This window comes from Mustela erminea, chromosome 12, assembly GCF_009829155.1.
Source record: "Mustela erminea isolate mMusErm1 chromosome 12, mMusErm1.Pri, whole genome shotgun sequence".
Taxonomy (NCBI): Eukaryota; Metazoa; Chordata; class Mammalia; order Carnivora; family Mustelidae; genus Mustela; species Mustela erminea.
In genome coordinates this window covers 10,772,843-10,785,904 of record NC_045625.1, presented here as the reverse complement: position 1 = coordinate 10,785,904, position 13,062 = coordinate 10,772,843, and the positions used below count along the sequence as shown (strand labels likewise).

The 13,062-nt window shown below is 45.5% G+C and overlaps 1 protein-coding gene across 7 annotated transcripts in view; it reads right to left on the bottom strand.

Moving 5' to 3' along the window:
• The window catches only part of DENND1A (DENN domain containing 1A), a 492,434-nt gene extending 484,075 nt beyond the window's left edge, over positions 1 to 8,359 (bottom strand). For 6 of the 7 annotated variants that reach the window (XM_032307635.1, XM_032307639.1, XM_032307636.1 and 3 more), the window contains exon 1: positions 8,084 to 8,345. In XM_032307635.1, the coding sequence (XP_032163526.1) occupies positions 8,084 to 8,100 (17 nt within the window). In that variant the 5' untranslated portion in view covers positions 8,101 to 8,345. Of the gene's footprint in view, positions 1 to 8,083 lie in introns of all 7 variants that reach the window. The other variant, XM_032307638.1, reaches the window with a different exon arrangement.
• Between the last annotated feature and the right edge of the window lie 4,703 nt (positions 8,360 to 13,062).

The following is a 13,062-nucleotide window of genomic DNA, read 5'->3' as shown; positions in this document are numbered from 1 at the left end:
TTGTCACAAGTCCTGTCAATTCTACCTAAAATCTCTCCCCAATCTTTCCCTTTTCTTTCAACAACCAAAACCCCACTTCGGGCCTTGATCTTCTACAGCATAAACACAGGTCCATAAACCAGCGGTCTCCAATTTTTTTCCATGCATCCCTTCCCATCAAAAAATTTGAGCATACATCTGATACACATATATTTCTAAACTGTGAAAATGTCTTCCTATACTTATATATCCAAAAACACAAAAACAGAAATTTTGACAATTAATATAAAAACAAATATAAATTCTAACATTTTTTTTCACACCCCAGTGGATCATCTTCTATAGGCCAGAGTTAGCATAGTTCTATACTAATGCTGCCAGAGTGATCGTCCTAAAAACCCCAACCTGATCGTATTACATTCCCAACTCAAATCTTTCAGAGGCATCATGTTCCAGTGGCATAAGCTTACTTTTTTCAACTCTATCTCCTCTAGCCCTTATTCACATGTCCTGTATTTCTGCCATACCTGTCTTTTACACAGTTCCCTCTGCCTACAAATTCTTTATCTTTGACACCCATGGATTTCTATGTTAACAGTACCTCCAAGAAAAAAAAATACATTCTAAATACTGTAACCAATTTACAAAATGAACTTTGGGAATATACCCTATCTTTTCTATAGGAAGTCAAATATTTTAAACATACCTTTTGTTACTTCCTTTATATGGCTCCTTTTCAAGTCCCTAAATACTTGGAAAGAATGGGTATGGATTCCAATAAAAGTCAAGGAGACTAACTGTTTTTGTTTTCTTTGGTTTATTTTTCTTCCTTGTTTATCTTTCCATTTCCCAACAAAATCCTTTTAAGCAAAAAGGATGTTGTAAATCCAGAGATTAGTTCCCTCTAGGGCCAGGAAAAAAGCTGAGCCTTCGCAACCCACAATGAGAACTCCAGCCGGGAGCTTACACACAGATGTGACAGCCTGAGACACATTTTTCTACAACACCCCAGGTTTAACCTTCCCTGTTTCAACTTCCTAGCTGCTGTGCAAAGCCCTCCACGTTGACTGCAATGGCTAAGATTAGAATGGAGTTGCACCAATACACTATCCAGAAAAGTCATGAAAATTCAAGTGACTGACTTTGGGCACTAATAATGGGGAGATCAGTCTCCCACAAGACTCTCATTCCACCACCCCAAGTTTTTGTATGGTCTTCCACGGGGACTGGCAGGGGAACACCGCATGGTGAGAGGAAAGAGAAGAGGCAGTAGTTGGGGGCAGGAGAGGGGTTAGGTAAACCCCTAGATGAAGGACATCATGTTTCAACTTCTGGTCTTATCCCACAGTAGGGAGACAGGTCAACTCTGCTACGTAACAGGCCTTACAAAACAAGCAAGTCTGTGATGCATTTTGGTAATGGGATCCTATGATGAGCAGTCCAAAGATAGGACTGAAAAAGAGCTATCCTAAGAAGCCAATGCTGCTTTTCTGTACCTGAAAACAATGCAAAGGGGTTATCCCACTCCCAAGTCATAAAACTTCCACTGGTCTCCCTCCGGGAATGCCTCCTCCCTTAATCAAGTCTCACCTTTCTTTCAGTTCAAGTTTCAACATCTTCTGAGAAACTTCTCAGTCTACTGTGATTTTTTTGTTTTCTACACTATCATTTGGGCCAAATCAAAACCACAATGAGGTACCACTTTACACAAAGTGGTACAATTGCTTTGGAAAACAGTTTTACGGTTTCTTAAACAGAGTTACCATATGATCCGGCAATTCCACTCCTAGGTATATACCCAAGAGAAATAGAAAACATATGTCCACACAAAATGTTCACAGCAACATTATTCATAACAGTGAAAAAGTGGAAACAACCCAAATACCTAACAACTGATGAATAGATGAACAAAATGTGGTTTTATCTATACAATGAAATATTATTCACCAATTAAAAAGTAATGAAATATTTATATGCTGTAACAGAAATAAACTTCAGGACCATAATATTAAGTGGAAGACAAAGGATTATATATTGTATGATTCCATTCACATGAAATGCCCAGAATAAATCTACAGCAACTATAAGCAGATTAGTGACTGCTCAGGGTTGAGAAGGTTCGGGGAATGGGAAGTGAATGCTAATGGGTACAAGGTTACCTTCTGGGGGTGATGAAATGTTCTTAAATTGGATAGTAGTGATTGATCCCACTTTTGTGAGTATGCTAAAAATCGCTTAACTATAGGGGCACCTGGGTGGCTCAGTGGGTTAAAGCCTCTGCCTTCGGCTCAGGTCATGATCCCGGGGTTCGGGGATCGAGCCCCACATCGGGCTCTCTGCTCAGCAGGGAGCCTGCTTCCTTTCCTCTCTCTCTACCTCTCTGCCTCCCTGTGATTTCTGTCTGTCAAAATAAATAAAATCTTAAAAAAAAAAAATCGCTTAACTATATATTTAAAAAAAATAAATCTTACAGTATGTTAATTACACCTTAAGTTGTTTTCTAACTGCCATGGCCTACAAAGCCCTACTCAGCCCCCCGTCTGTATCTCTGACCTTACCTCAAGACTCTGTCCCATCATTCACTACCCAAACCTCTGGCCTTCAAGCAGTTCCTGAAATGTATCTAGGGTTTTCTTACCTCAAGGCCTTTGTATATATATGCTCAACTCCACCTGAAATGAAAAATCTTCCCCAGTCCCTTTACAGGACAAATGTTTTCTCATGCTCAAAGTCTCCACTCAAATGTCAGCTCTACAGTAAATCTGTTCTAAAACAGGACAGCCGCCCCTGCATTCTCCCTCGGCATTCCTTTCCTTTCTAGCACATCCACGTGGCTTTATGGGAATTGATCTGTTATTTTTAACCTGTTGGGTCCACCAGACTCTAAGCTCCATGAGAGCAGGAACAAGTATGTGTTATTTAGCCTAATTCTGAATGTCTAACACAATTCCTGGCATGTGCCTAAAAGTGGTAATTAACAATTTTATTTCCCTAAAATGCCACATCTTCACACATACTGCTTCTCCCTCTATTGAGACTACTGCCGCCGCCACCACCACTCCCCTCCGCTACCACTCTTGCCCTTTTCACACCTGTACTCATCTCTCCTGTCTCAGCTAAAACACCTTCTTTTTTTTTTTTTTTTAAGATTTTTATTTATTTATTTGACAGACAGAGATCACAAGTAGGCAGAGAGAAAGCTGGGGAAAACAGGCTCCCTGCTGAGCAAAGAGCCCGACGTGGGACTCGATCCCAGGACCCCGGGATCACGACCTGAGCTGAAGGCAGAGGCTTTAACCCACTGAGCCACCGAGGCGCCCCTAAAACACCTTCTTGATGAAGCCTGCTTTCCTTGCTTGAGCCGTCCTGGGAAAAGAGTCTCTCCATTTCCTTACCTATTCAGGACTAGCTGCACCTCCACCATAGCACTGATTAGAGTGTATCATACTGGGGTTTTTATTGGTGGGGAGGGGACCTGGAGGGAGTTTATTTTGTTCTGCATTTCTGTCTCACTACAGAGAGTTTGGGAAACCTTAAAGTGAAGAAAAACCTTTTCATTTTTGTGTCCCTAGCACACAGCCCACTAGCAGGCACATGATACTAATCATGACAATACCAGTGTAATGACTAATATTTTTTGAGGGCTCAAGATGTGCTTCACACCCTTAGTTCTACAGTGAGCGAGTGAATGAATAAATGGATACATTTCTTGGTCACAAACCTCAAAGAGGTCACAGTCTGACAGGGACAGAAGACAGGTATGTTGGCTAATGCAGAATTAATACCACCACAAGGCCAAAAAACTGCCCTGTCCAGTCTCTATGGCTTCAAATCTTAAAGTATGCTCTTCTCTGCATCCATAAATGTCAGGTTTCCTCAAACTCACTTAGAATACTTCCTTCGATTACTTAAAATCCACTTCCTGCCCTTGGTGCCTGGAAACAATTTCTAGGATGTCACCACAAGCAATATTAAACTGCCACACAGTTTCCTGCTGTATGTCTGCATTATCAGTTAAATTGCTTCATATTAACCACATTCTAGTCCACTGGGATCACTCAAACACTAAATAAGATTTAAACCTACCTGTCGAAGATTGCCAGTTTCCACTGCTCCTTTTATCCCTCTAGATAAAGGTCTGCTCAGGTTTAAAGTTCAGGAGCTTTCCAGGGTGCTACCTGCACACTGGTGACCTTTTCTTTCCCTGCCAAGTAGGTGCTTGGTTTGAAGCTAGACAATGTTCGTTTAGATGAACATGAACTAAAAAAAAAAAAAGCACTCTTTAGAAAAAGTAAGTAATTGGGCACCCAAGTGGCTCAGTTGGTTAAGCATCTGCCTTTGGCTCAGGATGTGGTTCCGGGGTCCCGGGACTGATTCCTGCATTGAGCTCCCTGCTCCCTGGGGAGCCTGCTTCTCCCTCTGCCTCTCTCTGTGTCTCTCATGAATAAATACACAAAATCTCTTTAAAAAAAAAAAAAAGAAAGAAAGAAAGAAAAGAAAAGAAAAAAGTAAGTAATTCTCTGCACAGACCAGGGCAATTAACTTAAAAACATAAAACCTCTTTCTTCTCAAGAGTACAGATAGCAAATTGTTCTTATAACTCTATGTAAACTCACCTTGGAGCCTCAGTCAGGATCTTCAGATCCTACCACACTTCTTAAATCATTCCATAAACTCTTCCTAAACAACTTTGTATGTCAGGTACCAGGTCTGACACAGGGAACTCAAGGACAAATAAGATAGTCGTGCTCTCAAGAAGTTTACTCTCCAAGGGCGCCTGGGTGGCTCAGTGGGTTGAGCCTCTGCCTTCGGCTCGGGTCGTGGTCCCAGGGTCCTGGGATCGAGCCCCACATCGGGCTCTCTGCTCAGCAGGGAGCCTCCTTCCCTCTCTCTCTCTCTGTGTCTGCCTCTCTGCCTACTTGCGATCTGTCTGTCAAATAAATAAATAAAAAATCTTAAAAAAAAAAAAAAAAAGAGAAGTTTACTCTCCAGTTTAATATGGAAGATGGTCAAGGAACTGAATTTCCTGCTAGAGCAGTGAAAAACACAAGGGGCCACAGAAACATACAAGGGGCACATGGCCTAAAATGAGGAAGGAGTGCACAGATGAAGGTCACCTGCTCTAGGCTGAAAAGAAGAGACACAGATGAGGGGCACCGGGCCTAGACTAGGGGTGGTTGCTCAGATGAGGGCAGCTGGCTGAGCTGGGAGGGGCTGAGAGTGCAGAGCCAGGATCAGGACAGGCTTCCTGGTGACAGCAACCAATCTTAGGCAAATAAACTCCCTTTCTCTCATGAAAAATGTGGTCGGTGGCACCTGTATCATTGGATAGTTGTGGGGATTTGATTAAATGGTTCACAAAAAGCAGTACCACCATGCCTGACACAGAGATTATGCTCAACCGGCCATAGCTTGAAGTCTGATCAAGCACTATAACTCAACACCTGTGCTAGCAATGCAACCGCTTTATTACTAATCATACAACAGACACGAGCTGTACGATTACACAGTATTGTTTTAATCAAATTTTATTTCATAAGAGAATGTTAAGTCCTGCTCTTCACATTAACAGTCTAATTCCTTGATCAAAACTTTCTTCACTTCTTAAAACATACCATTTCTGACATTTCTGGCATAAAATATATGGGTTTTCTTGTTTTTTGATAGAGAAGGTATAAAAGAGAACTAACAATTGCTGAATTTTTAATACAGGCCCAGCAATCACGTTGATACAGCATTTATTGCTCATTATGACTCTGCAACATAGTCCTCCCCATTATACCCTCAGGGAAACTGAGGGTGAAAGAGGTAGTTTGTGTGAAGTTCCAGTCAGTACACAAAAGAGCTGGAATTTGAACCAGCTCTGATTCCACATCATCAGTCTGACTGGGCCATATAGCATCAGAGATAAGAGGAAACACTGGTGGCCATAGTGCTCTCCTATTGAGGGGCCCCAGAGTGCTGTGTTCCACCCCCAGCCCAACACACACACACACACACACACACACACGGCTGTCCCTACACAACAGAGCCTACACACTTAGATTTCAACTCTTTAGCTCAATATCTTGAGCTAATTCTGTTCTTTCCTTTCAGGGTAGAACAGTTAGTGACCAAAGTTCTGTTTCCTCCAAAGACTAGGGGGCAGCATCTATGTAGATGGTCCCTAGCCACCTGTCAATCCCCATTCCTAGCTGTGGACAGAAATCAACAGTCACCATAAATCACAACTATTTTCCATAACTTCTCTTCATGTTCTCTCTCAGTCCCACCACAAATAAAGCAAACATATTTCCCAAGCCTAAGCTTTTATCTCAGAGCAAGGCAGTTTCAAGATCAAAAAAGCTATTCTTTACACTAATTTCACACCTTAGTAAGTTCCTTCACCCAAGTAACAGTAATGGGTTCCACAAAACACACCTGAGAAATGTATGTTAACCTGCAAACTTCGAGAGCAAGACAGAGACCTTAGGTCTAGGCAATTGACCTTCCACTGGTTGGATTTTCATGCTGGTTCTGACACGGACAGCCGTATGTCAGTCAGGCAAGTTTCTGAACGTCTCAGTAACAAAGGTAAGCATCCTCACAAGCATACTCCGCGACTGTAAGGTGGCTTTTGGAAAGTGTTTCTAAGTGCTATTGAAATTCAAGTTTACAACTCTTTCTTAGAATCAGGAGCTAAACTTGGAGTACCTCCTTAATCCCAATGCTTTACAAACTATGTCTTTTTACCTCCCAAACCTCTTAAGCTGTTGTTTGGAGCACACTTCTAACTCTCTCCCCTTGTTTCCACAAAATCAAGAATGAACAGGGTGCTCATCCGACTGTTCCATTTTCATTATCATAAGCGAACTTTTCTAGCTTCATTTAGTGGATGTCTCGGGCCTGCCGCTGCACATATGAGCCAATAGTGAATGAGAAGCCTAAGCCAGTCAAGGGACTACCAAGGATGGGCAGGGGCCACACTGCATGGACATCGGCTGGACATGAGAGACATTTGAATAATTATTAGAGTTTGTCCTCAGGGCCCTTCCCCTTTCAAACTTCCCCAGCATTATCCTCAAAGTGCTGAAATAAACACATTCCATAGACTTTCTTGTAAGCAGGTTTAAAGTGTCCTATGAAAGCCGTTGAGGGAAAAGCCTATGCTGTCAACTTTGTTTTTAAGTGCCCTTCAACAATTCTATTACTCACAGAGAAAAGTGAACATTTGTTAGTGATTAGAGATAAGGCATCTCATGTTCTGGAGCTGAGGAAGGGAGAGGCCCAAAAAGGACCTGACGGGAAGGGGAGATAGAGTCTAAAGCAACACACCCAAACTGGACTGCATAAAAGTTGCACTTTCCAAAGTCAACTTCTAGGTCTAGAAGCAAGGCAACAATGTTTCAATGGGTCCTGAAGTTTGATGTATCAACAACATCCCCAGAAAACGAATCCCCCACCGAGGACCCCAGGTGAATGAATGAAAGGGAATTTGCCAGACTGGATTTACAAAGCCTCTCCAGCCACTATCAAGATCAGGTGCTCAATTACGACACAGAGGCATCTTTCTTCATAGCCTTTGGCCCTTGCTGTGTGGCGACTTTCACAGATAAGAGGTAAAGGAGGAAAGAGAAAGAGGCCTTCCTCCTCAGTCCATCCAGACCTTAAATCCAGGAGTGGCCCCTCCGAGGACCTCAGGCGATTTTCTGTGGGGACCGCAGGCCGTAAGCAGACCTCTCAGGACCTGCCCAACTCTCAGGGGCGCCCCAAACACACCCATTTGGGGAGTTGCTTCTGGAGATTTCTCACCCTCCCCCCAACAGTTGTGTGAGCGTTTTCAGAGGTTCTGTTATCCCGGGGAGGGGGCCACCTTGGAATCTCTGCGACTCCCGCCCTCAGGTGAGGAGGGGACACCTGACCACCAGAGCCTTTCCACCCCGCGCACTCCCCGCCCCCGCGCCTCCCTGGATCGCCATGGCAACCGTCCCCCTCCCCGCGTGACGCCGGCACGCGGGGCGCCCCTCAGGCCCCGGCAACAAGTCCCCCGCGCCGCCCGCGGCCTGCAGCCCTCTCCCGGCCTCGCCGCCCCGCGCCCGGCCCGGCTCCGCCCGGCCGCACTCACTTGATCCTGGAGCCCATGGTCCCCGGGCCTCCTCATGGGCCCGCGGGCCCCGCTCGGCGCTGCGCTGCAAGCCCGCCCGCCCGCGGCCGACCGGCCTCCCTCCGGCGCTCTCCCCGCCCCTTCCTCCCTTCCCTCAGGCTGGGCCCGCCCGCTCGAGGCTCGCTCCCTCGTCGCCGCCGCCGCCGCCTCCCGGGGTTAATGTACTCGCTCCAGCCCGGCGAACGCCATGGTCGCCGGCGCGCGTACCCGGCGCGCACCGCCCCCTCCGCCTCTCACACCGCCGCCTCCTTCAGCCCGCGCCGCTGCCGCCGCCACCCGCGGGGGCTGCCGGGAAGTGTAGTCCGCTCGCGGGGGGGCGGGGCCGCCTGAGGGCTGTCGGGGACAGGAGCGGCTCTTCAGCACCGCGGGGGACTCGCGGAGCTGGGCGAGCCGTTTCCCCGAGGTCCCCCGAGGACTTCCACCCACCGTGTTCCCGTACCTCTTCCTACAGAGAGTGGGGAATACACCCTCATCCTATGGAGGCCCCCGAGCGCACCTGAAGAAACCTCCACCCGTTCCAACGTTATGAGTCCTCCCGCCCAGGAGCTTTGGCGTTCAGATGTCTCCCACTCAGGCCTCCGGGAAAGCACAAGTTTTCCCTTTTTTAAATGCCATCCATACCTCCCAGTAAGGAAGCCACTTATGTTAAGCCACTGTGGCTTAAAGGAGCCTCTTCTCTATCACACTACACACTTTCCCAGCATGGTGCTTGACAGAAGCCCCTTCCTCTTCCCTTAGATCTTTCAGGAGAGGAGCACCTGGGTGGCTCTGTTGGGTAAGTGTCTGTCTTCGGCTGGAGTCATGATCTCCTGGTCCTGGGTTGGAGCCCCACATCAGGCTTCCTGCTCAGCAGGGAGTCTGCTTCTCTCCCTCTCTCTCTGCCCCTCAGCACTGCTCATTCGCTCTCTCTGAAATAGACAAATAAAAACCTAAAAAAAATATTTAAGGAGACCTCTCCTACCTACAGGAGCACCACCGCAGACTTCGTACTACCCTCTTAGTGGCTCTGTTCTGGCCCTACCCTTGCGGACTTCTGCCTCCCTATCTAAGCCATTATGGGGGCTCCAATACAGACAGGTCATGTCGTGGTAATAGTCCCTGATAGAGAGTAGTAACTCAAGGTGAATGAGCGAGTTTGAGTCAAGTACCAACCTGCTACCTGCCTCCACTCCTCCCTGGGGCTCACCTTCAGGAACACGCCAATATCATTTCCTCTAGGCCTGGGGGAATCACAAAGAAAGCAATAAAGAAGTCTGCCCTTAGGACCCACCATTCACTGAGTGAGTGAGTGTTATCCCTGAACCAGGCACAACTGGTTCTCTACTATTTCCCCTGCAGGGTTAGCACCACTCCTCACAACCATCTTGTGTGTGTCCACCCCGCCCCCAACACACACACATCAATTTCACAAAGAGGAAAGGTTACATAACTTGCAACTGCTGGAGCAGAGATTAGCTTCCAGGCCGAATAATTCCAAACACATGTGACATAGTTGCGCTGTAGGATGGCACCTTTGACCACAAGTCAGAAGACATAGTAGGTTCATGGTTCACTTTTGAAAATAATCCTTTCTTCTCCTTCTTCCTCTTCTTCTTTTACGATTTTGTTTCTTTCTTTTTTTTTTTTTTAAAGTGTAGATTACTGGATTTTATGGTTCTACCCCAGTCTATTCCACCTTCATTGTGGAGTAGGATGTTGTCAGAGTGGGATGTTTTGTGGTTTTTGTTTTGTTTTGTTTTGTTTAAGATTTTATTTATTTATTTGACAGACAGAGATCACAGGTAGGCAGAGAGGTAGGCAGAGAGAGAGAAGGAAGCAGGCTCCCTGCAGAGCAGAGAGCCTGATGTGGGGCTTGATCCCAGGACCCTGGGATCATGACCTGAGCTGAAGGCAGAGGCTTTAACCTACTGAGCCACCCAGGTGTCCCTCTTTTACAATTTTCTGTTCTAAAATGCCATTCGTTCCTTCTGCCATTTTAGTTCTTATAAATTCCTGAGATGTCTCCCCACCCCTCAATCACTACAGTAACTAGTCCTAGGTCCCTGCTAAGCAGGTAGCAAAGAAAACAAGAACTGCCTCTTTTGGAGTTACATTCCATATAAAGGTAGTTTCTCTCCTTTGCCTGTGCCTTGAGATTGTTGAAAGCAAAGAATGAACTTTATTGAATTAAAGCAAAAACATTGAAAATCCAAACCACCATTTTGAATTCCAAGTCTTTTGCACCCAGACACCAACACTGACTTATAAACACCCCCAGGAGCAAAGCTCTGCTAGACAGACAGGGCCTCTGTGGTGTTTATTCACCTTGTTTTCTATGAACCCTCTCCAAAGAACAGTTGTTATCAAGATCTTCCCTGGAATGAACAGCCAGTTCAAAAGCTCTGAGCAGGAGACTATAAATAAAACAAAGTTATTTGGTGGAGGGCAAAGCTGGCTCCTTTTCAAAGGAGGTTGTAGCCATCCTGGCCACAAAAATGTCTGGGTGCCTGCTGGGTGGTGTGTGCGTGCGTGTGTGTGTGTGTGTGTGTGTGTGTGTATGTGTGTGTGTTGGAGGGGGAGACTGGAGGTGGTTTTGGGGGGTTATCTATCTGTCCAGGTGGCCTCTGAGACTGCAGGGTGGTCTGGGGAGAGAGCATTGAGCTGGGAGTTAGGATACTGACTTCTAATGCTAACTGCACCACTGCCTAGCAAAGCAATTTAAAGGAAATGATTAGAAACTTGCCTGCTTCAGTTTCCTCCTCAGTAAAATGGCTAGAGAGGATGGGGAGGAGCTCACCTCATAAGAGAGGGTATAATGTAAGAGTTAAGAGCCCAGGATCGGGAGCCATACTTCATGCTGAATCTCAACTCTACCTCTGACTAAGTGTGTGCCCTTGGGTAAGTTATTCACTCTCTGTGTGCCTCAGTTTCTCTGTCTGTAAAATGGAAATTATGGTCATAGATCTTACTGAGTTGACATGAAACTTAAATGAGTACATGACACCTAAAAGTATTTAAACAGTGACCTGCTTATAGGAAGCATGCAAAAATTAACAGTAACTATTTTATGCACAACTTAGCACAGTTTTGCTTTTCTTATTAATAGTAATAATCTTCATAATAAATAGTCCTGTACTTAGATTCAGGAGACCTGAGTTTCCAACCTAGAATGTAATTGTTTACATTGTGGGTCAGAATTTAGTTCAGCTGTAAATGATAGAAGCCTGAAAAAACAGTCACTGAAAAGGAAAAAAAAAGAGTTTCTCTTTCACATAAGGTCTGGAGTTGAATGTTCCAGAGCTGGTATGGCAGTTCTGTAAATCATACCATAAGACTTGAAGGCACAGAAACAGGACAGGGAGGGTGATTTGGCTTTGTGGTAGTATACCTGTCTTCTGTTTCCATCAGACTCTTTGGGGTTGGTGGCCCAGAATTCTATGTTATCGTGCTATTATTCTCCCAATAAGCTTCTACCTTGTGGTCCAGAACAGCTGCTTGAACTCTAGCCTTCTAATCTGCAACCCAGCCAGCAGGAAGAAAGAGGGTCATGCCCAATCCCAACTGCTAATCTTTAAATACACTTCCCTGGAGTTCCTCACACCACTTCCACTTACGTTCTATTGGCCAGAACTTAGTTACACAACCACATCTCATTAAGGAAGTATAGCCCTTTTTTCAGATGATCATGTGCATTGCTGAAGGGGGTCATTTCGGGGGAAGAAAGGGAGAAAAAAAGGGACACCTGGGGGCTCAGTGGGTTAAGCGTCTGCCTTTGGCTCAGGTCATGATCCTAGGGTCCTGGGATTGAGTCCCACATGAGGTCCTTACTCAGCAGGGAGCCTGCTTCTGCCTCTGCCTGCCACTCGCCCTGTTTGTGCATGTGTGCGCTCTCTCTCCCCGACAAATAAATAAATAAAATCTTTTTAAAAAAAAGAATGGGAGAAAAGATATTGTAAAACAACTGGCAGTCTCAGCCAAGCACCTTGGGCAAGCCGCTGTATTTCTCTGGGTCTCAGTCTCCCTAAATATAAAGTAAGAGAATCGGGCCAGATGATCCCTCTTCAAATCCCTTTTCAGGGGTACCTGGGTGGCTCAGTTGCTTTAGTGTCTGACTTTGGCTCGGGTCATGATCCCAGGCTCCTGGGATTACCCTGCCGGGGGCTCCCTGCTCAGTGGGGAGTCTGCGTCTCCCTCAGCCCCTCCCCCCTCAAATCAATAAATACAACCTTTTTTAAAGAAGCCCTTTCCAGTTCTAAAATTCTATAATTCAGTTTTATAAACCTAGATGAATCAGATGTTATTCAAATAAAAGGAGGCATCTCTGCCAAGTACATGGGATAATCAGTTGTTGGGATTGAAACCTTCCGGTGATGAGGAGGGGTTTAGGAACTTTGCCTTCTGGCCTGTTGTCAAAATAGGCTAAGCATACCTAGCCGATAAATAATCCCACAGTGTGTGCAATACCACCCGCGCAGACACTCATGCTCCTGTTTCCAAGCCTGCCCTTGCTCTCTGTACCTGTTTGGGTTTTTCTGCTTAGGATTTTGAGAGCTGTTACCTATTGAGGGAAGGATAGCAGCCCCAAAGATCTCTAATACCTCATTAATGATACTGTATGAAACAGCAGGACCCACAGGCCAGTGGTATGTTGTTCCTGGTCCACTTAGGCATGATCATATATATATTTTTTAAAAAATAGAGATAAAATTCAAATGTCATAAAAGTCATGATTTTAACATGTGCAAGTCAATGCTTGTAAATATAGTCACAAAGTTGGACAACTATCATCACTACCTAACTTCGTCTCACTTCATCACCCCAAAAAGAAACCCTGTATCCACTAGTGTTCACTCACCTTTTCTGCCCATCGCCCCCCCTGCCTTGTACCCTAGCAACCATGTATCTTTCTGTCTCTATGCAATTGCCTATTCTGGATATTTCATATAAGAGGAAACACATGC